The 25413-nt window shown below is 55.9% G+C and overlaps 8 protein-coding genes across 8 annotated transcripts; 7 read left to right on the forward strand and 1 right to left on the reverse strand.

Annotated features, from left to right (window-relative positions):
- Positions 1 to 445: 445 nt before the first annotated feature.
- On the forward strand, positions 446 to 2987 carry JN550_006231 (uncharacterized protein; the record flags this gene model as incomplete). Its single annotated transcript, XM_049317947.1, has 2 exons — positions 446 to 1705; positions 1773 to 2987. The coding sequence occupies 2 exons, from the start codon at positions 446 to 448 to the stop codon at positions 2985 to 2987; spliced, it is 2475 nt and encodes an 824-aa protein (XP_049171791.1).
- Positions 2988 to 5613: 2626 nt separating this feature from the next.
- Positions 5614 to 6138, forward strand: JN550_006232 (uncharacterized protein; the record flags this gene model as incomplete). The annotated part of the gene is made up of 1 exon (XM_049317948.1): positions 5614 to 6138. One exon carries the CDS (start codon positions 5614 to 5616, stop codon positions 6136 to 6138), a length of 525 nt encoding a protein of 174 aa, XP_049171792.1.
- Positions 6139 to 6822: 684 nt separating this feature from the next.
- JN550_006233 (uncharacterized protein) lies at positions 6823 to 9452 on the forward strand (the record flags this gene model as incomplete). Its single annotated transcript, XM_049317949.1, has 5 exons — positions 6823 to 6967; positions 7142 to 7165; positions 7252 to 7926; positions 7982 to 9131; positions 9182 to 9452. 5 exons carry the CDS (start codon positions 6823 to 6825, stop codon positions 9450 to 9452), a joined length of 2265 nt encoding a protein of 754 aa, XP_049171793.1.
- A 310-nt stretch (positions 9453 to 9762) lies between these two features.
- On the forward strand, positions 9763 to 13819 carry JN550_006234 (uncharacterized protein; the record flags this gene model as incomplete). Its single annotated transcript, XM_049317950.1, has 4 exons — positions 9763 to 10328; positions 10545 to 11835; positions 11889 to 13425; positions 13482 to 13819. The coding sequence occupies 4 exons, from the start codon at positions 9763 to 9765 to the stop codon at positions 13817 to 13819; spliced, it is 3732 nt and encodes a 1243-aa protein (XP_049171794.1).
- A 1086-nt stretch (positions 13820 to 14905) lies between these two features.
- JN550_006235 (uncharacterized protein) lies at positions 14906 to 18057 on the forward strand (the record flags this gene model as incomplete). Its single annotated transcript, XM_049317951.1, has 7 exons — positions 14906 to 15438; positions 15586 to 15751; positions 16091 to 16196; positions 16486 to 16736; positions 16809 to 16866; positions 16937 to 17839; positions 17900 to 18057. 7 exons carry the CDS (start codon positions 14906 to 14908, stop codon positions 18055 to 18057), a joined length of 2175 nt encoding a protein of 724 aa, XP_049171795.1.
- Positions 18058 to 18372: 315 nt separating this feature from the next.
- Positions 18373 to 19209, reverse strand: JN550_006236 (uncharacterized protein; the record flags this gene model as incomplete). Its single annotated transcript, XM_049317952.1, has 1 exon — positions 18373 to 19209. The coding sequence occupies one exon, from the start codon at positions 19207 to 19209 to the stop codon at positions 18373 to 18375; it is 837 nt and encodes a 278-aa protein (XP_049171796.1).
- A 598-nt stretch (positions 19210 to 19807) lies between these two features.
- Positions 19808 to 21164, forward strand: JN550_006237 (uncharacterized protein; the record flags this gene model as incomplete). Its single annotated transcript, XM_049317953.1, has 3 exons — positions 19808 to 20205; positions 20349 to 20411; positions 20489 to 21164. 3 exons carry the CDS (start codon positions 19808 to 19810, stop codon positions 21162 to 21164), a joined length of 1137 nt encoding a protein of 378 aa, XP_049171797.1.
- Positions 21165 to 22268: 1104 nt separating this feature from the next.
- On the forward strand, positions 22269 to 24190 carry JN550_006238 (uncharacterized protein; the record flags this gene model as incomplete). Its single annotated transcript, XM_049317955.1, has 2 exons — positions 22269 to 23078; positions 23138 to 24190. 2 exons carry the CDS (start codon positions 22269 to 22271, stop codon positions 24188 to 24190), a joined length of 1863 nt encoding a protein of 620 aa, XP_049171798.1.
- Between the last annotated feature and the right edge of the window lie 1223 nt (positions 24191 to 25413).

Here is a 25413-nt window from a genome sequence, read left to right on the forward strand (position 1 = left end):
CCAGATTCTCGCCTTTGTGCATCTTGCTCCTAGGTTGCACCCCGCATTCTGCCTTGGGCCAGCAATTCGTTTTTTTTTATTCCTGCAGTCCATCGATTGGCCGCCCTGCACCCGACTCGCATCTCACTTGTCGATTCACCTGGACGACTTTTGACGCAGCGATACCTGATCCCTTCCCGCGGCCGATTCCTCGACCTCGATTTCTGACCGGATCCAGAGTCTCGCCGCCTGGATTTCGGTTCCTTGCAAAAGCAGCAAAGAGTCGCACATCTTTGCTGACGGCACGCGACCTCTCACGCCGGAGGACAGATTCTCCCGCAGGGTGAGGTGTCCTTGGGTCACTCGAGAACCTTGTGGTCCTGGTGCGAAGGCGGACGTGAAAACGGGATTTTCTTCCGCGCCAGGTACACCCACTACTTCTACGTCTACGGACTCGTTCGGCATCATGTCGACCGCGTTTTCGTATGCACAGGCCGCTCGCGGCCAGGTCCCCAACCCTCCTGCACCGCAGTCAGTAGTCAGCCAGGCTGGATCGGTAGCCAGCAGTCAGAACAACGACGCAGCCTCCAGCACAACCAGCGATCCCCCTTCAGTCGCTCCTTCTTCGTCGCCCAACGAGCAAAGTGCCCATGATGCCACCACACAGGCACCTGGCCAGCTGAGTTCAGCTACCAAGCCCGAGTCAGTCGCGACGGAACAGCAAGGCAAGGAGGATTCCGCGATCAAGACTACTGCAGAGTCCTCTGCACCATCTACACAGGACAAGAAGCCGTTGAGTGATGCAGCAAGCCAGACGGAAAGACGGTCTAAGGCCACCTCGGCGACACGTGCTTCCGACGTTTCCGACAATAGGAAGGCAAGGAAAGGCAAGAAGTCAAAGTCCGCCGAGAAGGACTCGGAGCAAGACCAAGCAGCTTCCAAAGAGAAGGAAGTCGAGGAGCAGAAGCCCCAGGTGCCACTCGCTGACGCACCGCTCCCGTCAGTCAACATCTGGGCACAGCGCGCCAAGGAGGCCAAAGCCAAGGTAGTCCCGCAAGCCGCCCCTGCCCGTGTCGCTGCCAGCCAGCCGGCCACCGCCGAGTCGAAGATCGAAACCGCTGCCGGGCAAAGCCGACCAGCCTCTAATGTGGCCAAGAGCCAGAAGAAGGACACCGTTCGAGACAGCGGTGACCAGGTATCGCGAAAGACGCTGCCTAAAGGAGGTAGAGTTGGCGAGAAGGCTGGATCCGAGGCCTTGCCTGCAGTATCTGATGTCACGTCGTGGCCAACGCCTGAGACGGCAGCCACCGAGATCAAGGCACCAGATAGCACCGGCAAGCAGGCCGAGAACGAAGAGTCCGCGGAGGACAAGCAGGATTCAGGTCCCAAGGGAAAGCAGCAATGGAAGAAGATCCCCATCGTACCAACGATCAAATGGGACACCCCAGTCCCAACGCGGACCCCCCGCGGTGGCCGAACAGGCTCATCGGGACGTGGCGGCCGTGAGGCAGGCACCAGAGGAAGCCACGCTGGCGCGACCGGCTCTATCGATAGGACTCAAGCCACACCCAGAACCGATAGGTTTGGCGAAAATGCTGTCAATGCTGCTAGAGGGTCATCGAACTCCGCCCAAGCCAACAAGCGCGCCTCTGTAGACGCTTCTGCCAGCCGTGACCGGAAAGCTTCGGGAAGCAAGGAAGTCACCAAGGCTACATCTTCACAACCGGTTCGTCAACTCAGCATTCTTTCCCATGAATATCTAGAATCGAATGCTAATCAATATCTCTTCGCAGGTTAATGGCGTTGACGATGCCTCAACCCCGGCGGATGCTAACGTCAATGGCGTAAGCCAGCAGCAAGTCGCTTCCGAGAACTCGACTGCCACTGATGCCCGAAATGGCGCCAGCCCTCAGCAAATTGACGCCTCGAAGGACGCCCCAGCTCAGGTCAGAGACTCAAGTCACCACGGCGCTCCTAGACCCGACAGACGTGGAGGTCGCGGCGGACGTGGTGGAGCGAATGGCCAAGGACACCACGGTGCCTATCCTTCCAACGGCCAAGGCTTCGCCGGACCGGGCGCTGCTCCTGGACGCCAGAGCTCATTCCCTGGCAATATGCCCCCGATGGGCTACGGTATGCCTGGTGCGCCCAGCACTCGTGGATCTCAGCGCAACTCTGCTTCGGGCGGCCGCAATGGCAGAAACCGGCCTCAGTCTTTGCAAGCGCAGCCCAACTTCTCGATGGACCCCTCGATGCACCAGATGTCGGCCTTCCCACCTCAGCCTTACCCCTATGAGCAGACCCTCATGAACATGCTCGTCAAGCAGCTCTCATACTACTTCTCAGTCAACAACCTGATCAAGGACTCGTGGTTGAGGAAATCCATGGACTCCCAGGGCTATGTCTTCCTCGATGTCATTCTCAGCTTTTCACGCATGCGTGAAATCGCAACACAGATGGAGCTGGTCAAGGCCGCCTGCATTGAGTGTCCGGACATCGAGCTCGTTACAGGTTGTGAGGATGGCCGTGACCGCGTCCGACGTGTCGATGATTGGCAGAAGTACATCTACCCCAAGGGATCGAGACACGATGCTGTTAACTTTGACGATGGTCCGCACAACGTCTGGCGATGGGGTCAGGGCTACCAGCAGTGGATGCCACCTTACCAGCCGGCTATGCCGCCTTACCAGATGGAGGTGCCAGGTTACTACCAGCCGAACGGCGCCCCGTTCCCCGGATACATGAATGACGCTTCTGAGCAACATGGCATGATCAATGGTGTGAATGGACACGCCGCCCCTGGTGAGCCTCAACTGTCAGCCGTGGCTCCCGAATTCTCCCCCAAGGGCGGTTCTAGTGCCTCTGATGCCGACCAGAACGGAGCTGTCGCTGGCAAGAGTGCCCCTCTTGCCAATGGCGATTCTTCGGCCCTCACCAACGGTACTGGAGAGAACGCACAGGCATACACCAACGGTGTTCATGCCGATGTCGAGGTTGCGGGTCATTGAGATCAGCTTCGTTGAAATGTTCAGAAAGGCTGGGCCAGTCAGTCGCTGCAAATATGTCAAGTGAAAGCAGTGAGATTCAGCTGGTAGTACCAATTCAGCCATGGTCTGCAACTTTCTTTCCGGGCAGGTCTTCGAACTTACGCGCTGACGACTTGCCGCCACGGGTTTTCATGTGGCATTGAGTTGGACGATTCTCCATTACTATTCTGGTACCACCTGACAGGTCTTCGAGTCTTTGCCAGTACTGCTGGATAGACTCTATTGGCCAACTCACCTTGATATTACGACACATCCTTAATCAACAAAAGTTGCATGACGCTCAAATCGACTCACATGCCGGATCATGCAGCAGCATCATGCATTCGAGGCAGCGTTTCTTTGCCAGTTATATGCGTGATTGGCGACCAGTCAGAAGGGTCCGATGAAAGTCAGCATTTGATGAGGACACTTTGCACAGTTATGTCTATCCCGACAAGGCACCCGTGATGTGCTACTTCTGAGGCACATAGGCTTGGCAACGATCTGGCACGAACTCTCATGTCAACATGGTCGCAGGCCGTCTGGCTTCAAGAGCGCTGCAGTGGGACTTTGCCCACCACGTAGTGGCATTAGCCGTCTATGGTCTTTGGATTTTGTTTCTTCCCACTTTGTCTTGTGCATCTAGTACCTCATCTCCAGGACTATTTGCTGCGTCTCAAGGTGTTATTCCGGTATGATGGCACGGTAATTGACGAAGGGAATGCGGATGTTAAGGGGGTTTGGTGCCGTACGGAGCGTCGAATATGGATGGCCATTTACGACTGCCACCTTTTTTTACTTTTGCTGCCTGGTGTTTTTCATCGACATACCCCTCTTCGGCTCGATCCTTTCTTCCGTTCTCGTCTGCTCGGGACAGATCATGGTCTAAGTCAGCGCACGCGATGGTCTTTTGGTTTCTGCTCGACGAGAAGAATGATGCCTCTTGAGCGAATGGCCGGCTTCAGTTCTCCTCGTCCCTTATTTTTATGGTTGCATGTCTCATGGCGTGGCTGATGATTTCGCATCAAGGAACAACGGAAAGGGAACCTGCACTAGACGTCATTTTTTTTTTCACCCACAATACAGGGCGGTGCCAAAAAGCTTTTGCTGAACTAGGTGTTTTTACATGTACGAATAGATTAAAAAAGCAAAACGAATGGATGGGCGTTGATTACAAAATAAGAAGAAAAAATAACTGATGGTAAATCTTTCCTGCGTTCTGCGGGTGAATGCTGCAACTTGTATGTCGAGAGCGTTGAACAAGTATAAATTTCGAGGAGCATTCCTAACTGCTGGTCAACTCTGTGATATCCCGACGGTTCTATGGGGACGTCCAGTGGTCCATTCGCTGGCATGATCGCAACAGCGCCCATCGATATTCTCCTCATTATACTCATGAGCCTGCCTGGCTAGATGGGACTTCTCACTATGCATATAGTGTAGAACGTAATGGAATAACCTGTATGAGAGAGGGCTACATGTCGACATCCCGCGCCGTCAGCTGCAGCACCAAGCGCAGGAGGAAAGGAAGCCCGAACAACGTCGCGACGAGTCCTGAAAGCGGCGCCTTGGTGGACTTGTTTTTGAGTCTCGCGCTCTTGGCAAGGGCAGGCGCTTCGCTCGCTCGCTCGCCATGGTCAAGTTACAGTCTGCAGGATTCATGTACGTCCGTTTATATGTACCTGAATGGCTCTTACGATATTTGGCTTGCTAGCTTTAGGCATCGAAAAGACCATCCGAAGTTGATCAGTTGTCATTCATCGAGTATAGCCACTGCTTTACAGGTGTCCGGGAATAACACTCTGGCCATGCAGGTGGCGTTGGAGCATCTTTTTGGGCGATTGTCAAAATTTCCCGCAGTAGTGGCTCACGTGCTGACATGGTGGAAAACAAAACAAAAAAAGAATGCCTACAACATTGATAAGACTAGAGGTTTGAAACCCGGCAAAAGGTTAAGCCATCGTATGATGCCCAATATCGGAGTCGAACCGATCGCCTCCTCATTACTAGTGAGGCGCTCTACCGCTGAGCCAATCGGGCTTTGAATGCGATTTGAAGACGAACTGTCTTGGCTTGCTGTTGAGGACAGTGCCGCTTATTGGCACTATTGTCGGTGTGGCAGCTGATAGGAGGTCTCCGCGCGGGCTGGGCCTTTGAGAGCGACCGATCCACTCTTGCGGAAATGAGAAGATTGAGCTGGCGAAAAAGGCGGACAGGTGAGCAAGTGGGAGTCCAGGTGCCACGGGGCTTTGTTTCTAGAGGCGAAGAAAGTTCTGAGTAGCATACAACGGCCATTTTAGATAATGTGTTTCAAAATAAAGGAAGGAGAAGGGGCTCTTGCCATCGAGGATTCAGGCAAAGGGAAAGAATGCACCTGACGTCACATGGGCATGGCTGGTTCTCTGCCTTAAGCTAGCCAACTTCGACTGGTCACAGATGGGGCGTGAGCTTGCTACTTCGGTGAACATGCAAGCCAGCCCTTATACTCCGAGTATAGGTTTGTTCTACTGCATAAAAGCAAATCCTGCAGCGGGCCACAACCACAAGCTCTGTTCTAGAAGACGGTGCTCTCCCCAGACTGCAACATTTTGAAGTCAAATCCTTGAAAATGGCCGAGCTCCCGGGGCATATCCGCGCCACACAGGCCGCGAGCATTGCGCTCTTGACCACAACCTCCGGGCTGAATCTCGGGCTGTCCTTCTTCGTCATCCCGCGCCTCCTCGAGTTGCCGACGCCGCTCATGCTGCGGCAGTGGGGCAGCATGTTCCGGGCGACGTCCAGGGCGCTGCCGCCGGGCTTCGTGCTCCCGGCCGCCCTCAACGCCTACCTGGCGTACAGGCTGCCGGGCAAGGCGCGCGTCTACGGGCTCGCCGCGGCCCTGGCCCTCAGCGTCCTGCCGTACACCTACGGGCTGCTGATGCCCATCAACCGCAAGCTCCTGGACAAGGCCCGGGACGTCGAGGCGCTGGGCGGCGCCGGCGGCCTCGCCCTCGGGGACGTGCTGGGCGAGGAGATGGGCGCCCGCGAGGAGACGGGCCATGCCTTGATCGATACCTGGGGCGTCTACAACCTGTATAGGGGAGGGGCTGCTTTTGTTGCGGGATGTGTTGGGTTGTATGCGGCTTTGTGGTGAGATTACTTGATGTGTGTGTGTGTGTGTGTGTGTTCCGTTTCATGTCATTCCCGAGGAGTGATATTAACAGATGCTTTGGTGATGTACACAGGTCGATTGAACACTCATTATCAGATGCTGTCAAGAGTTTGTACAGTAGCTAGAGAATGACCTCGCTGAGCTGTAATAGCATATCTCGTGATCGCTTCAGGTTCAATGAGATGCCATGTCCCACGTATGACTTCCCTGATGCGGCGTGTACTCTAGCTTTTGGTCCTAACATTTATGCACCGCATGCTGTGTTTAACGGATTGCCCTCGAACTAGTTTGGTGATCCGGCAGTGGCTTATTCCACGGTAGCTCACAGTATTCCCTCTGTCTGCACTGATCCATTGTTCAGATATACTCCGAGTCCTCCATGCTGTTTGCTAGTGCCCCACCCTTGCAGCTGAGACGAGATGGGGGGACGGGACCCCTGGAGGATAAGTTACTATGGGGCCGGGTGAACGCGTGGAATTCAACCCAAGCTCCAACTTTGCCAAGCCATTGGAACAGCTGGCCTCAATTCGCCCTTTGGCTCCAGGTCGGTCCCCAGCGGCAAGCATCAAACCACCACCCCCAAAAAGAGCATCGCCATCGTCGACGAGTTTCATGCTCCCCAAACCTCCCTCACCACACCCGTGAAGACAGACTGCGGTAGCGACAATGGCGGTCGCATCGGAGTCAGCTTCACCTCTCGAGGTCCTCGCTGGCCTGGGCCAGAACAACAACACAAAGACCCTGCTGAGAGTCATCATCCTCGCCCTCATCGCAGGTGCCGCCGTGGCCAGTCGTCTGTTCTCCGTCATCCGTAAGTCTACATCCCCCCAAGGCACTTCTCACGGCGTCTGTCACTGGACAAGGCTCGCCGCCGGCTGCTTGTTGGTGTAGCAGCTGCCTTCCCGAGCCTCAATTGGACATCAACATCCTACCTCCCGCGGAGGTAGCTAGCTTTCAGCATGTGTGCTAACTACGTATGTCTCAGGTTTCGAGAGTATCATCCACGAATGTGCGTTCCTTCCGAGCTCCCCCATCGGCTCAACGGCCTGACCTTACCGTCCCGTAACCCCGTTGCGAATACTAATAACCTCCTAGTCGACCCCTGGTTCAACTTCAGAGCGACCAAGTACCTGGTCGCCAATGGCTTCTACAACTTCTGGGACTGGTTCGACGACCGAACATGGCACCCTCTGGGACGAGTGACTGGTGGTACACTGTACCCCGGTCTCATGGTCACCAGCGGTGTCATCTACCACGCCCTCCGTTTCCTGTCCGTCCCCGTTGACATCCGCAACATCTGCGTCCTCCTCGCCCCGGCCTTCTCGGGCCTGACGGCCTTCGCCGCCTACCTGCTCACCAACGAGATGACCACATCGCCCTCGGCTGGTCTGTTGGCGGCCGCCTTCATGGGCATCACCCCTGGCTACATCTCGCGATCGGTCGCTGGTTCGTACGATAACGAGGCCATTGCCATCTTCCTGCTGGTCTTTACCTTCTACCTGTGGATCAAGGCCCTGAAGGTCGGCTCTGCGCTCTGGGGTGGCCTCTGCGCTCTGTTCTACGGATACATGGTTGCGTCGTGGGGTGGTTACGTCTTCATCACCTGCATGATCCCCTTCCACTCTTTCGTGCTGGTCTGCATGGGCCGTTACAGCAGCAGACTCTACGTCGCCTACACTACCTGGTTCGCACTGGGAACGCTGGCCAGTATGCAGATTCCCTTCGTTGGTTTCTTGCCCGTGCGTACCAGTGAGCACATGCCTGCTCTGGGTAAGTCCTGAGGATTTTTGTTTCTCTGCAAAGAATTTCGACTGATGAAACCTAGGTGTTTTTGGATTCCTTCAGCTTGTAGGATTCCTCGATTACGTCCGCTCTGCCCTCCCTGGCCGTCAGTTCCAGACTTTCCTATACGTCGGTCTGGGTGCAATCTTCGGTGTTGGTGTTCTGGGCATTGTGGGCCTGACTTCCGCCGGCTACATTGCGCCCTGGTCTGGTCGTTTCTACTCCCTCTGGGACACCGGCTATGCCAAGATTCACATTCCCATCATCGCGTCCGTGTCTGAGCATCAGCCTACTGCCTGGCCCGCGTTCTTCTTCGATCTGAACTTCCTTATCTGGTTGTTCCCGGCTGGTGTCTACCTGTGCTTCCAAAAGCTGGAGGATCAGCATGTCTTCATCGTCGTCTACGCCCTCTTCGGAAGTTACTTCGCAGGTGTCATGGTCAGGCTGATGCTGACTCTGACTCCTGTGGTGTGTGTGGCTGCAGCTATCGCCGTGTCGCAACTTCTCGACACATACCTGGTGGCCAGCTCTCCCGTACCCGAGGAACAGGCTCCCGAGGAAGCCGTCGAGGTTGCCGAGAAGAAGAAGAACAAGGGTGGCCTGCGTGCCACGTCCCAACCCTACATTGGCATCTACAGCTTCATTTCCAAGGCTGTCGTTGCCGTTGCCATGACGGTATACCTGCTGCTTTTCGTCCTCCACTGCACCTGGGTCACCTCCAACGCCTACTCCTCGCCCTCCGTTGTCCTTGCCAGCAGAATGCCTGATGGTAGCCAGCACATCATTGACGACTACCGTGAGGCCTACCAATGGCTCCGACAGAACACCAAGGAGGACGCCAAGATCATGTCGTGGTGGGACTACGGTTACCAGATTGGTGGTATGGCTGATCGGCCGACCTTAGTCGACAACAACACCTGGAACAACACCCACATTGCTACGGTTGGTAAGGCTATGAGCTCTCGCGAGGAGGTCAGCTACCCTATCATGCGTCAGCACGAGGTTGACTACGTCCTGGTCGTGTTTGGTGGTCTTCTTGGTTACTCGGGTGACGATATCAACAAGTTCCTGTGGATGGTCCGAATTGCCGAGGGTATCTGGCCCGACGAGGTCAAGGAGCGAGACTTCTTCACCCAGCGTGGCGAGTACCGAGTTGACGGCGAGGCCACTGACACCATGAAGAACAGCTTGATGTAAGTTCTGCAAGTTCCTCCTTATCCCACTTCGCGCTCACAATTACCAGGTACAAGATGTCCTACTACAACTACAACTCCCTCTTCCCACCTGGACAGGCTCAAGACCGTGTCCGTGGTGCTCGTCTCCCCGACCAGGGCCCTGTCCTAAACACCGTGGAGGAAGCCTTCACCAGCGAGAACTGGATCATCCGTATCTACAAGGTCAAGGATCTTGACAATGTTGGCCGCGATCACGCCGCCGCGGCGTCTTTCGAGAGGGGACACAAGAAGAAGAAGGCCACCAAGAAGCGTGGCCCTAGGGTCCTCAGAGTAGACTAAGCTGCAGGTCAAAGATATCAGATAGAGGACCTGGCTGTTGTGCCATTTATTTCTGCGATCTCGTGGATCTGCAGATTCGGCTTGGGAAAGTAGCCGGGAAAACAGGCACTGTACGTGTAAGAAAAAAGCGATGTGCAAATACTATTTCCTTGATTGATGAGAATCGTGATGTCTTCAGACCTGTCATGGATCGATTGTCCCCTGTGTAAATTGAGAGGCTCGCGAATTGCTAGTAGGGATGACATCTCAAAAGTATGAATCGAATGAACAATCGATTACTGCCTCGTCCTTTTTGCATGCTTGAAAACCCATGGATGTCGGGCATCCAATCTCGACAGCAGATTTCCTAATCACCAAAAGCCTCTCGTTCATCTTTGCCCGTTGGTTCATCGGTGTTCTGCGCCAACAGAGCTGTCCAGACGTAAACCATCTACCGCAACCGCGCAATTTGTTGACTTCTACTCGCCGAGCAATCGCATTTTCATTGTGCATTGTTCACTCGCAGAGGTCCTCTCAGCTCCGGTTGTTTGAGGGTAGCGGTATCCTGTCTTTACTCACAACTGGCAAAATCTCGCCCTCCCACCCGTTCACATTCGCATTGGCCGAAATCCATCAACCGGAGGATTCCTTCTTCTTTCCAGTTCTCTTCACCTTTTTGCACTTTCGTCGTCGACGCTCAGAATTCCACTGGCTCCGGCTATTCGTCAAGCTCTGCTGTCGGTGTGAGCATGGCTCTTTCCTGACAAACAGAGCTGAATCACACTTTCTTTCCGCCGCGCCTCCTCGTTTACTTTCCCAGCAGAAATCATCCTACGTTCGGGAGCAACAGATTGTGGGCGTCATGTGGAGGTCGAAGAGATCTCGCAGGGGAAGCGAGTAAGTCATCTTGTGTCGCGTTTGCTGTGGTGGGCTTCCGGTTGTGGATGAGCGACAGCTCCTCGCACTTACCGTTCTCCTTCCACCGTCATCAGTTCAAGGCAACATCCCGCTGCCGTTTCTCATATCATGTTACTTCAGTCAACTTGGACTGACATTCTTTTCCCTTGCGTACGGTTTGTCGAATATGGACACAATTTCGCTGACCCTTCACAGGAGCAATGGCTCGATCTCAATCCAGCCCCTACTTGACGATGACAAGGTCTACCTTCCAGACAGTGATGTGTTTGTCACTACCACCAAGTCAGGGAAGCCCGCTCTCGCCCGCAAGAAGAAGGAAAATGTGCTCCGAGACCACGGCTTCGACCTGCTGGGCCAGAGCTTTGGTATTTCATCTCGTGCCGATTTCCAGCGAGGTCGCCGTCCCAGCATCGTCTCCCAAGCTTCGAGATCTAGATCTGCCCGAAGTACTCCGGCGCCTCGAATATTCGAGGTAGATACCGATGGTGAGGAATCCATTCTTGCAGCAAAGGCCAGGGCCAGGCAAATCAACGAAGGCTCGTCAAGTTCTTCTTCACGCTCAACGTCAAGACCTCGAGGAATACTTCGTCACCCTGAGACTTACCCACAGGCGGTATGGGAAGAAGGCCAACCTCAAACTGTACCCGACCCAAAGCATAGACCTCGGTCCTTCTCCCAGGCGAGCCCTACAACCAATGAGCCCTCTGAACGAATACGGTTCGCTCGCTATGATTCCGAGGAGGAGTCTCCCCGGGTTTCCGAAGCAACTGGTGCATTCTACATTCCTCTAGGACCTCCACATGTACACCCATATCCTGGTATCGCTGCCAGCAACATCGTCCATGACCAAGCTTTGGGCCAGTATGGATATCCGAACTGGCCTCTCACATCAGGCTACGTCGCTCAGAGCATGCCCACGGACAACCTCTCGAGAAACGTCCCCATCCACCAGACACAAAGTCTCGGCATATCAGGCTTCCATCCCGGATCTGTAGCGCCGCAGTCGACCTCAGTGCCTGCAATGACGCAAAACCAGCAGGCCGGTGCCCCCTACTTGCAACAGCCTGCGAACTTCAGCTTCATTCCGCCTCCGCCACCGCGACCTCCAGGAAATTTTGGTACTGGAGGTGCCAATACCCAGTCTTCTACTTTGCAAGAGGACGAAAGAATCAAGAATCACTTCGAGGCTGTGGTCAAGCCTCATCTGGCTTCACGTAACCACCAAGGCCGGAATAGCGAGGAAACCAAGGATTCCCAGGTGGCCGTCGCAAAGCCTGGTGATGAGGTGCACGAAAGGCGACGGCGCAAGTCAAGAAGACACAAACATGTGTGTGCCGGTTGTGGTAGAACCAGATCAAGAGGATACCATCTAGACCATCCCCTCAAAAGGGGTGAAACACCTGAGCCGGGTTATTGCCGTCGATGCACAGCTACTGCTGAGTACACAGACTCTGAAGCGAGCGAAAGTGTTTCCAGCGTGTTCATGGTAAGCTGACACTTGATACCTCTACAAATTACCACTTGCTAACCTCACAAAAGACGTCTGCTCTGCCTCCGATGAGCACCGATGATGAGGTAGTTATGCCTGTTGCCGCATCCAAGTCTGGTAAGAAGACTCAATGTCAGAAATCTCTCGCAAGGAATGGACGTGGCAGCTTCCTCAAGGCGATGTCTTCTGTCATATATGGCAGCCATCGCGGTCGCAAGCCATCTTTGTCCACGCCCGAGGAGGCCAGTTCCCGGGCCTCGTCACGAAGCCGAAGTCGGGGGCGTCGGATGCGGCGTCCAGATCGTAGTGCCTCAACAATCCGTCCGGTTAAGACTCATAAACCACGATCGCCTCTCCTCAAGCCTTCGTCAGCACAACCACTAGGTACCGCGAAAGCCTCGCCCTCTCATCTTCATGGCCCCCCAGCTGTCAATCCATCACTTGCGAGTGAGCAGCGGGCTCGAGCTTCGGTCGAATCTTCTCACAGGCAGTCTATTGGCGACTCCAAAGCACCATCCACGGCCGTTACTTACGGAAGGAAGTCTAGGGAGCAGAAGTCTCAGTCAGTAGAGCATTCTTCCCAGCTGTCACAACGCGAGGCAGGATCCTCTTCGAGAAACGCTGCGGGTCTCAGGAGCCAACGGGGCAAGAGCGATATTGTACCGAACTTCTCACACAAAGCAAGTCCTCAGAGGTTCGGTGCTGCTTCGAATAAAGGCAGCCACGAGTCTGTTCCGAGTACTGAGGCTTGGTACCAGCAACCTCTCGTTCATGACGAAAGGTCTGAGCTCGCCCAGAAAAGCCGATGTTTTTCAAGTCTAGATCCTCAGCAACACAGCGGCCGGCATAGCCATTCTCTTGGAGATGAAGCCATCGATAAGCCTGCCACCTCTCGGGGGCTTGGTCGCAAAGGGAACGAGTCCGCTCCCCCGGCTATCAAAGACAAACCTGTCTCTAATTCTCAGCAAGAAACATTCGATATCCCCCCTGTTGGTCGTAGTAATAGCCCCACCAGAAGTAACGTTTCAGCTTCACCGAGCAGTAAGATCGGCTCAGGTTGCCCAGGGATCTTTGAGAAAGCGCCCAACTTCGACGAGCTTCTGGAGAGATCAGAGAACGTCGATCTGGACATACCTGCTATGACAGGCAACGCCTTCTGTTCTTGGGATGAACGAGGCGATGATCTGGAGCCGGACCTAATGTCACCTGACAACGATCATTTTGATTCCATGCCCGCCACGCCTGCTGATGCAAACTGGGCTGTGCTCGACACCGAACCGCAAGTCCAACACGACTCCTGGGGTTATGACCAGACCCAATACGAGCAGGAAGCAGAACAGATGGTTGAAGAAGAACTCATGCAGGCCGGTAAGCGCTCTGGTCTGTTTGGCGATGTTTGGGGTAGCTCTGCAACTTCCACGCCCCCGACCCTGTCTAGTTATAGCCATCTGACAGTTAGTCTGATTTCCATAGAATCATGCGACTCGGACGAAGAGCGCAATGATGGGAACGACCATTACCGCTTGTCACATGACTCAGAAAATGAAGAACCTGAGGTTCCTCAGGCACACATGCCCAATCAACTTGGTAAGCCCATTGTGTGCATCCCAAAACCAAACGATCTGACTGACCGATAACCACAGACTTCCCGAGCATGGAGCAGCGATCACAGTCAGGCAGAGGCTCTCCATGCAGCCAAAGAAATTCGTCGTTCAAGCAACGCTCAGACTCGAGCTCCCATGTGAAGAGTAACAAAAGCAACAACTCCCCTGAAAAGAATCTGTATAACACCAACCATGACGCGGTCGTGAACAACTCGAGCGAATCATTCGAGTTTCTCCCTCCGCCCGAGGGATCATCCGTTCTCGCGCATACTGGGCATTCAGAAGAGGTGATTCCCAGTCTTGAGGACAAGCATAACAGCAACTCGTCATCGCCGAGGAGAAACCTTCGCCGCCACATTCGTGGTTCCGATATTTAAACCACTGCCATGACCGGACGCGACCAGTGGGGAGCACTGCATTGTCCTTGATTGCGTTTGCCTTGTACTTGAGATGGTTTTTTGGCCTTGAGCTCACCTTTGATGCTGGAACACTGCGCACTTTTCTGAAGGATACACAACTACACTGCACTTTTGCAGGAAACAACTTGCTTGTCGGATTATATGCTGAGGCTTGCAAGCAGCAACGAACGAGGCTCAAGAAATGGGGGAAAAGAAAAAAAAAATCTGACAGAGGAAAAGGGGCAAGAAATGGAAGACTATCAACAGAACCAGAGCCGGGACGGCCATTCATGAAGGGGAGTAGCAGGGGGTGTCATTGGTCTTGTGGTCACGTTCTGGGGGGCATTGCCTCATCTCATTCTACAGTAGCATTTCTGTCTTCTCACGAGAGGGAGTGTGAAACAGAACGGAAGAAGCATGGACAGGCTGTTGCCCAAATGCTCACCAAGCAACCGTCGATACCTTGGCCCAGACTACCTTGTACTATTAGCTCCCTGGACAGACCTGTAACTAGTATCACGAGCATGAGGCGATGAATGAATTGGACTGCTTTGGTAATTTGTGCTTTCTTTGGATCTTGGCCCCGTGCATGCGCGAGACTCGGAGATGAATGCGTTGAGATGTTCTTAACGTGGTTGAGTTCCAAAAGTGTAGACATGGTCGCCGGAGATGGTTAGAGCCCGCAACCCCGAGATCAGGGGCAAATAGCGAACCACTCAGCCGGGGCGGCAGCACACGTGGGCCCGTTCTAGCGAGGTCGACCCACTGAAGCGGAAGCTACGGGCGCTATGTGCCTGACCCAGCATACGGGGGCCGGCTTCTGTCGTCCATAGGAGTATGTCGTCATGTCATGAGCTCGTCTCACCTTTCAACATCTGTTTCCGCGGTTGCTAAGATTAAGTTCCTTTCCGTTCAGAGCTGCGCAGGTATAGAGAAGACTAGCCTGTCTTACTGCTTCATTGGTATATTGCGTGAACATTTTCATTTTTTTTTAATCTTTTCCCCTTCTAGCGCCCAGATTTCGCGTTCATAGCTGCGTACCTGCATCCCAAAACACCACCAGCCATGGCCGCCCGCCATCCCAAACAGCGCCTGGCCTCGCCCGCCTGGTCTCTCTCGCTGCTGCTGCACGCTGCGGGCATCGCCTCCTTCCTGGCGTCGTTCCGGTTCCTGGACACGTGGGAGACGCCCTTCTCGGCGGCGTACGGCGGGCACTACCAGTTCCTGACGATCCTGGGGCTGGCGGGGGCGCTGGTCACGTTCACGGTCGGGCTGGCGGCGGACGTGCTGGGCTCGCCGCGGCTGTTCGCGCTCAAGAACGCGCTGGCCGTCGTGGCGGCGCCGCTCGAGTGCCTCATCACGGCGCTGTACTGGGGCCTGTGCGCCGTCGACAAGGGCCTCGTCTTCCCGCCCGAGTTCCAGCTCGCCCTCCTGCCCGACGTCGGCTTCCACGCCGCCCCGGGCCTGCTGCTCGCCGCCGACCTGCTGCTCTTCTCCCCGCCCTGGACCATCCGCGCCTACCCGGCCATGGGCGTCAGCATGGTCTTCGCGTTCGGCTACTGGTTCTGGGTCGAGTACTGCTACTCGAAGAACGGATGGTAGGTTTTCTTCTTATTTTTATTTTTTTTATCTGTTATCTCTTTCAGGAAATTCTTCTATCTTGGAAACTACATGGTCATATCTATTTTCCCCGAACGGTAGAAGGGAGTTTTAACTGTCCGTGGTTGCTGACCAGAATGACACAGGTACCCCTATCCCATCTTTGACATCTTGAGCACCTGGCAGCGGGTGCTTCTCTTCACCTTTTCCGCCGCTCTGATGACGGGCAGCACCATGGCGCTGAAGTGGGTGTACGGCAAGGTGAACGGCATCGAGGAGTTGAAGAACGAGGCCTTCACTGACCCTGCGGGGGTTCGTACCAAAAAGGAATAGAGAACCAATAAGAGGGGTTTGATGAACGGAGTTGTCGTTGAGTTTAGATTTGTACGCCGGGTATACTTTGTCATGTTGGCTGCGCGGGGGAAGGCCTACCCGCGACTTACGGCTTTAGGTCAAACAACGGAGATAAGGCGCGCTGTACATTATAGAGATCCTTCGGGTTATATGGCATTTACTATAGAGGCCGGGGTGCAGTATGTGGGGTACTGCCTGCTGGGACGAGTTGTAGACTATGTACATACAGGTGGTGATAGATAGCGCCGGTTTGACCAGATGATCGACATATATCCAATGGATCGTATAGGTTCACAGTACGAGGATCCGCCTACTTTGTTCGAGAGAAGTGATGATCCTTGCGATGGACGGACGGATGGCAGAAGCGATGACATGGTTGTCCAGTTGTCACTCATTTTGATGTGTAAGACGCGGTTCCGCCCTGCATGTCAAAACGATTGGACGAGGCCCATCCCCGGAGCAGCAGACCCGTTGACGGATCTCTGATGCAGTTGAAGCGACCCATTCACCATACGCCTACCCAGGTCGTCCCAGGCAGAGGCTGGCTGGTTGGCTGGCTGGACCCTGAGAAAAGTCTCAGTAAGCAACTGGCAGGATGGGATGCTGTACCTACATGCGAGACAGCGAGACAGTGTGGGGGCTCCGATCCCGCCATTAGCGCCCGCTGCATTGGCAATTTTTTCTCTTTATAGTGGACGTGGGACCACCACCCCGCCAGCCCACCCAGCCCACTCTGAGCCGAGCTTCTCTGTGTGACGCAACCCAACGTACGGTATTTGCTCGAGCTGCGACGAAGGTCTCTGCAGAGAGAAAATACTTGCGAGCACTTTTTGATCCCGAAGAGCGCCTTCAAGTGCCCATTGACGGCCCTTTCTTACAGATCACAGTCATTTCTGCTTGTTTCCTACTGGGTTCAGAAGAATATCCACGGCCCGTCATGTCGGTGAGTTGCTCCCACTTACACCAGATATCCAACCGTGGGACCTGCACCCGTCTGACTCACCTCACCAAGCAGAGCTTCTTCATCGAGAACAAGAACGTGGGCAACAAGGCCGACAGCGAAGACTGGAGAAGTAAGCACGACCGTGTGAAACCTTCGAAAGCGAATACCCCGTAACTAATCCCCGTCTTCCTGTCCCACAGTTCGCGGCTACAACCCCCTCACGCCCCCCGACCTCCTCCAGCATGAGATCCCCCAGACGGAAAACTCCAAGAAGACGGTGCTCGAGTCGCGCGAGGAGGTCGCCGCCGTCGTGAAGGGCACCGACCCCCTGGGCCGCCTGCTCGTCATCATCGGGCCCTGCTCCATCCACGACCCGGCCGCCGCCCTCGAGTACTGCGACATGCTGCTGAAGGAGAAGGCCAAGCACAAGGACGAGCTGCTCATCGTCATGCGCTCCTACCTCGAGAAGCCGCGCACCACCGTCGGCTGGAAGGGCCTCATCAACGACCCGGACATCGACAACTCCTTCAAGATCAACAAGGGCCTGCGCCTCAGCCGCCAGCTCTTCGTCGACCTGACCGACAAGGGCATGCCCATCGCCAGCGAGATGCTCGATACCATCTCCCCCCAGTTCCTCGCTGATGTGCTGTCCGCCGGCGCCGTCGGGGCCCGCACCACCGAGTCGCAGCTCCACAGAGAGCTGGCCAGCGGTCTGTCCTTCCCCGTGGGCTTCAAGAACGGCACCGATGGCACGCTGGGCGTCGCCATCGACGCCATTGGCGCCGTCAGACACCCCCACCACTTCCTGTCGGTCACCAAGCCCGGCGTCGTCGCCATCGTGGGCACCGTCGGCAACGACGACTGCTTCGTCATCCTGCGCGGTGGCACCAAGGGCACCAACTACGACGCCAAGAGCATCGGCGAGGCCAGGGCGGCCCTGGCCAAGTCGGGCGTCCGCGAGCGCCTGATGGTGGACTGCAGCCACGGCAACTCGCAGAAGAACCACAAGAACCAGCCCAAGGTCGCTGCCGAGCTGGCGGAGCAGATCAGCAAGGGCGAGACGGCCATCATGGGTGTCATGATCGAGAGCAACATCAACGAGGGTGAGTCAAGACAAAGAACGAACAGTGACGAGACAGAGGAGCTACTGACACACCCGACAGGCAACCAGAAGGTCCCCGCTGAGGGCAAGAGCGGCCTGAAGCACGGCGTGAGTATCACAGATGCATGCATCGGCTGGCAAGACACCGAGTCGGTCCTGCAGAACCTAGCAGACGCCGTCAAGCAGAGGCGGAAGCTTGCAACCACAAATGGCCAGTAGCAGATTCTATGATGCCGTTTATTTCTGTTTTCTTCTCGTTCTTGTTTCTTTGGCGATGTCTTATGATGAATCTGATCTACTAAAAACATTTGGGCACAAAAACGGGTATAGCAAAACGTCATTAGATATCCTAGCATTCAGCTAATAAACAGATTTCTAAGGTCTATGGTTCTTTTTGACTCCAATATAACAAGTATTTTGCGATGAAACTCCAGCCATCGCGGCAACTCTCTATGACAGCAGTTTCAGTCTCGCCACTGTAACAAAACCTGTTAAGGGGCCTCCTAATAGGGGTTAATCTGGGAAACATGCTGATCAAGCCGCAGTAGGAAAATACGTCCGGAGAAACACCAGACATTTCCCCGCTACATGCCTGGAGCCTCGGCCCACGAGGTCGACCCGGGTCTCCCCCGCGCCCTCGTACAGCAGGAGCTTGACGCAGAACAGCGTCTCCCCGTCCCCGAGCATCTCGCGCGCCCGCTCCAGCACCCGGCCCATCCGTAGTTGCCCGTGGTGCTCCGCGAAGACCTCGGCGTCCAGGGGCCCCCGCGTCGCGCACACGCGCTGCAGCGTCTCGCTCGGGTCGCGCCCCGGCGCGTGGGCCCAGTCCGGCACCCGCCACGGCGCCGAGCTGCCGTCCAGCAGCGGCTGCACCGCCAGCATGCGGCGCCAGCTCGCCTCGGGCCGCGCGAACCGCGCGTCCGCCTCCCACGCGGCGCGGCGGTCGTTGACGACCGCCGGGCACGGCCGGGCGCGGACGAGGACGTCGTCGTCAACAGCAGCGCACCCCGGACCACCGGCCGCCGCCGCCGCCGCCGGAGCACGGTGGAAGCGCCGCTCGCTGTCCGCCAGGCCCTGGTAGTGGAAGCGCACGGGCAGGGCGCCGAAGACCAGCGCGTTGGCCTCGACGCTGTCCCAGCCCGCGGCGGGCCGCCGCGGCCGGAAGAACAGGGCCTCCTGCAGGCGCGGCGAGGCGGCCACCAGGGCGTGGAAGAGGCGGTTCACGCGCTGGGCGGCCGTGAGCAGCGTGCGCGGGTCCAGGTGCGCCAGGATGGCCTCCAGGAGCTCCGGGGTGGTGAGGACGTGGCTCGCTGGGGACCGCGGCGGTGGTAGTGGCGGTGCTGGGGGCGGTGGTTTTGTTGTAAGAGGCATTGGTGTGTCTGTCTACTTTACAACAAGAAGTTCCCCGTGTTGCTATAGATGAGACCATAGACAGAAGGAATAATGGGTTCAGGTAGTCATTAGGGACATGGTCATCGTGACTGGTGGGTTATGAGCCTCGCGGGTGTCCGCACAGATAGGTTTGACAGCGAACAGGCCGGGGCGATGGAGCGTCAATAGACAGGTAGTAGTACAACCGAATATCATACAGCCTTGAAGAAAACCATCGAAGCTGATATAAAACTTCGGCTGTCAGTCTCTACCTAGGTAGGTAATGTAGCTAATGTCAGGGAGTAATGCAAGCAATGCAAGCAATGCAAGTAATGTAACTGGCCTAGATCACGTGAGAGCTAGAGACCCAAAGGGAAGGGGGGGCCCCATATTTCTGTGCCGGCGCAGCCAATGAGCCCCCGGGCAACTTGGATGATTCCTGCCGCCCGGGCTCACTGGCTGGCTCACTCTGCATTTTGAGCTACTTTTTGTTTTCCACTTCCGATCTCCGACCTCAAGACCACGAGTCTGCCGAGACCCATTGACTTGTCAGCACAGCTTGTTGCCCTTCGCCCGCCGGAAGAGCAGTAAGCCCACCATGTTGGCAAGATCCTGCCTGCGCTCGACGCGCATCCTCAACGGTGCCCGTAATGGCGCCACCTCCTTCGCCAAGGTACGAGAACGACGCTCTCTCATCCTGCCCCCAGCCCGATCGTTCGACCACCGGGAGACCCCGTCGACGGCCACCATCGCGGCCTCAATGGCGCTCTCTGCTGCCTCGACGGCTCAATGCCCCATCGCGGACGTGTCCACGTGTAATGCTGACCGCACTCTCCCACAGCGATCCGCCTCGACGAGCTCCGGCGCCGCGGCCGAGACCCCTACCCGTCTGAACATCGCCGCCGCCGCCTCGACAGCCGTCGCCATTGGCTCCGTCGCCTGGTACTACCACCTCTACGGACCGACCGCACACGCCATGACACCGGCTGAGGAGGGGTGAGTGCAAGATTCCGCGATGGAAGTGAATTCCCGGCCGAAGGCGGTTGATTGATCGTGCATATGGATCCTCAACTGGCCCTAGCGCCTTTCCGTCGTGCTCCTTGGATTGCCAGCTCAGCATGCTAACCCATCGCTCCCAGTCTGCACCCTACACAGTACCCCTGGGTTCACAACCAGTGGACCAAGACCTTCGACCACCAAGCGTAAGTGTTCTCCATCTCGTCTGCCGCGTCCCCCCGTCCCGCCGCGCCCCGCCGCCCGCTAACACCGCGCTCCCCAGTCTCCGCCGTGGTTTCCAGGTCTACCGTGAGGTCTGCGCTGCCTGCCACTCGCTCAGCCGTGTTCCCTACCGATCTCTCGTCGGTACCATCCTGACCGTCGACGAGGCCAAGGCCCTGGCCGAGGAGAACGAGTATGACACCGAGCCCAACGACGAGGGTGAGATCGAGAAGCGCCCCGGAAAGCTCTCCGACTACATCCCCGCTCCCTACAAGAACGACGAGGCTGCCCGTGCTGCCAACCAGGGTGCTCTGCCCCCGGATTTGAGCTTGATCGTCAAGGGCCGCCACGGTGGCTGCGACTACATCTTCAGCTTGTTGACCGGCTACCCCGAGGAGCCCCCGGCTGGTGCCCAGGTCCAGTCGGGCCTCAACTTCAACCCCTACTTCCCCGGTACCGGTATTGCCATGGCCCGTGTTCTGTACGACGGACTGGTCGAGTACGAGGACGAGACCCCTGCCTCGACCTCGCAGATGGCCAAGGACGTTACCGAGTTCTTGAACTGGGCCGCCGAGCCCGAGATGGACGACCGCAAGAAGATGGGTGTCAAGGTCCTGACTGTCACCGCGGTCCTGACTGCCCTCAGCATCTGGGTCAAGAGATACAAGTGGGCACCGATCAAGTCGAGAAAGACCACCTACGACCCTCCCAAGGTCAACAAGAACATGCGACTCTAGACGAATCCCACCCTGTATGTAATACTAGACTCCCTAAAGCTCCTTTGTTTTGAGGCAAAAGACTCGAGGTTGCGAGGCCTGGGGGCAATCTGGGGGTAGTGACTTAGAGTGTAAATCAAGTTCTCATTTTTTGATACATGCCCGGCTGTCTGCGAATATGTCAACGATGCCCTCCCATAGCTGTGGTATCCGATAGAAGGAAAGACCCTTAATGACTTCATCATCAACGTGATGCCTTTTATAGAGCCCGTGAGATCCTGAAGCGGCCGAGATCTTGAGTCATGCTGCCATCGTCACATTGCCTACCCACCTAGTTATGTCAATGTGTATGGCATGCCTGCTTGCGGTATTGTGCCACGTCCCGGTTTGTGCACACTTTCCATTCCAGCTTCTCAATGAGACCAGCACTTCTTGCCACAACTACGATGCTTAACAATATTTATCACTCTCTGCTGGTCATCACAAGCTTATTCTGCCTTTTTGCCCTTTTACCTTTTTCGACGATCATGTCCATGAAATTCTGGGCTTGAAGCGCGACTGCAGCAGCCACACACCATTCACGTCCAGCTTTGGCTGAAACTAGCCAATGAGGCGACGCGAACCGACTCTGGTGGCCTGTTGCAGGGTAATTTGGGGCGATCGGCACCTTTGCATCGACCTTCCTCTTTTTCACTGAAGCATCTCGCGATGCTCACGGGCTCGTCACCAACTGGTGCTGCTTGATCTTTCTCTTTGTGTCATTCATTTAGCACACGAAAAAGAAGTGTCGGGCTACCACACGTACCCGCCTGCACCTCGTCACTGAAAATTTCTTTTCACTGCCTTTCCAGCCGAACTACCCTTAACCTCACCCCCATTGACAGAGAGGCACAGAAAATTCTCCGACACAAGGAATGCAACCTGCACACTGAATTTGTCCCTTGGTCTCTTTCTTTTCGCGTCACTGCAAAGTCCAGCAGGAGCGTAGCAATTCTTCTAGGTGCATATTCCCCAAATTCTCTTACTGTCGCCATGAACTCCCAGTATCTTACTCCGGAACAGTACCCGCGCCTCTGGGCCTACCTCCAAAAATTGAGATCCTTGCCTGAGTGGAAGTCACGTTAGATGGGTGACGTCGACCGGGCTCGAGTCGCATACCCCGTTCCAGATCCCAAAAAGATCTTCAATAAAGTCATGGACTGGCTGGAGGCGAACCACATGTCGGAACAAGGGACGGAGCCGGCCTCGCAGCTGGCTGACGACTACATGGTCGGCTGGGAAGCCTCGGATCAGTTCGAGAAGAAGCAGCTTGGCCTGCTGGCGGCGAACGGCCAGATGGGGCCCAACGAGCTCAAGGAGGTCAAGAGGCTCAGCCTGCTTCGTGGAGTCGAGGAGTGGGACATGCTGATTGCATGCGCGAAATCGATGAGGGCTGAGACGGCGAACCACAACCCGCTGGATGGACAGGACACCCTGAGCTATCTTGCGAAAATTATCAAGCCAGACCCTCTAACAAGACCAAGTAACCATATCGCAAACGTTGCTCTAGGAGCACAGCAGAGACAAGGCGTCGGCAGGGGGGATGCCATCATGGCAAAACCGCAGGCAGCACCAAACACGGACAAGAAGCGTAAGCGACAGAACGAGTCCCATTTCTTCGCAGGACCAGATCAGGAGACGCCCACCGCGTTAGTGAATAAGCGAGCCAAGAAGCGTGCTAGAAGAGCTGCGAAGAGAGCCTCTAAGAGAGCTGCAAAAGCTCTTCAGCAAGCTCAGGGCGAAGATTCGGAGAATACCAACCAGCCCCATCCCACGGTTCCAGTCCTGAAGGAGGCTGCTGTATGGTACCGGAGCAGTGATAATGCCAAGGCGCCGACGAAGAAGGCCATCGCGCCGCAGGCTGCCGCCTTAACCCCTCAGACTGGCTCAAGTGAAGTTGTCACAGACGATGCAGCCGCCGCTCATTTAAAAGACACGCACTCGTAGACAGCCAGGTGCCTGCGGGTGATGGAGAGACCCTGGACAATGAACAGCAAGAGCAAACCTCAGAGGACGAACGGGCAAGTACAATCCCAAGGTCTCCAGGGGCTGCGGATATAGAGGTGAAAGCAGAGGAACTCGACCAGGCGCCTACAGGGACTAGTACGGCTCTAGAGGGCTACGACGGCACGCTTCAGGCGGCTCCCGAAGAAAGGAGATATACCCTTCGCTCAGCGTCTCAAACCCCCAAGAAAGAACGCGTGTCAACCTCCAAATACTTTACCACGCCCAAGTCCAGCCCACTCAAGCCGAAAAGCCCACGGCCTCCACGAGGGACTGTTTCTGCCTTGCCATTTCCAACCCTATCAGCACCACAATTCGGTCTCGTCCAGGAGAAGCTTGCCGACGACCCATTCCGGCTGCTCATAGCAATCACGTTCCTCGTGAGGACGCCCGGCAGGACGGCTATACCAACTTACTTCAAGCTGATGGAGAAATACCCGACTCCCGAGGCGTTGGTGGAAGCAAAGCCTAGCGATATCTCGGCTATGATCAAGCACCTAGGACTCTCAGTTGTCAGAGCAGCCCAGATCCAGAAGTACGCGCGGATCTGGCTCGCGACGCCCCCGACCCGAGATGCCCGCTACGGCGTGAAGAACTACCCGCGGCCGGGCGACGGCAAGGACGTCCGCGCCGGCGAGGCCGTGGCGCCTGAGGACCAGGACCCGCGCCCGTCGGCGTGGGAGATCGGCCACATGACGCAGGGCGCCTACGCCCTCGACAGCTGGCGCATCTTCTGCCGCGACGCGCTGCTGGGCCGCCGCGAGGGCCGCCGCCCCCCTGCCTTCCAGCCCGAGTGGATGCGCGTCCTCCCGCTCGACAAGGAGCTCCGCGCCTACCTCCGCTGGATGTGGATGCGCGAGGGCTGGGACTGGGACCCCCACACCGGCGACCGCGCGCCCCTGGCCCGCGAGCTGCGCGATGCCGTCGAGGAGGGCCGCGTTGCGTGGGACAACACGGGTGCGCTCCAGATCGTCGACTCGGAGAGAGGGAAAGATACAGGGTGAGGAGGATTGGCGAGGAAGGATAAAGACGAGGCTGGCAACGTGTGAACGGGTGCAGAAGCAGTCCAGGGGGCTCGGCACGGCTCACGAGCGTGAAGCAAGAATACTCAACTTGGGATGTGTTTTAGTTAGGTGCGTTCCATTTACAGGCGATATACTCAGACTGGATGGATGGACACGTCTTGAGTTTGCATATGCACAGGGCAGCGAATAACCTAGAGAATGAAGCGCTGAGTTAGATGTCGACACATAGATGTCTCCTGTCTCCCGTGATTTGAAATGCTTAGGTCTAAATCCATCTGCGTGTCCTGTTGGACATAGGCTGGCGGCGCTATTTCACGCTTTTGATCCCCAGCCAGGCGAAGTTATTAGAACACCATCCTCGCTCCTTCATATCGGACAGGAAACAGATCTCCAAGTCTATCACTCTGGTGTGGTCCAGTCACCCATGCCCCACGGCGGCGGTGTTATGGTGGTGTTGTTTGTGCTCTCATTTTCAGCGTCCCACGTCTATCAAGATACTGTGTATCAGAATTGTGGGAGACCAGTCATCCGATGCCGTGTTATACAGGCCAAGCTCTTGGTGGGATCTGTATTTATTACGACTGTATTATACGCAAGCCGGCACACAGACTTCAAGTACAAGAAGCCGTGGACCCGTGATCTGCCAAGTCTGTGTGCATGCATATATCCTGGAAGGGGAAGCTTGCGGACTCGGGGCTCGTCAGGGCTTGTCTCGCGCGTTTCCCATTATATACTCCACTTGTATTGAGGCATTGCCTGGATCAATCCTCCGGCTCCTCTCCAGTGCTTCTACTTTCGTGAAGGCACACGTCACATGAGCATTGAACTTGACTCGTTGCGGCGTCTTGGCAAGTCTTTATACGTCGTCTTGTCCGGAGTGCAAGGCTGGCAGTCTTGACTTTGGCTCAATGCAAGCCAAATTGCCGAGGCTTGGAAAGTATGCTGGGGGAAAGTATCGTCTCATAATGGCTGTGTCTTGACCCTGATTCATCTTGCAAACGTTCCTCGGCTGGGTGGCTTGATCTGGTGAGACCTGGTGCAGAATCAACTTATACAATCCAAACAGTAATGAAAGTAGGTAGTGCAACGGCAGTTTTCCCCGTCCGACAATTCTATATACCAAGAGGCCTCCCCCAATGAGCTCCTGCATCCAAAAATTTGCGTACTCGCATCACGCCCGAAAAGAGCGTTCCTCGTACCGT

Source organism: Neoarthrinium moseri (genome assembly GCF_022829205.1).
Source record: "Neoarthrinium moseri strain CBS 164.80 chromosome Unknown scaffold21_Wmoseri_CBS_16480, whole genome shotgun sequence".
Classification (NCBI taxonomy): Eukaryota; Fungi; Ascomycota; class Sordariomycetes; order Amphisphaeriales; family Apiosporaceae; genus Neoarthrinium; species Neoarthrinium moseri.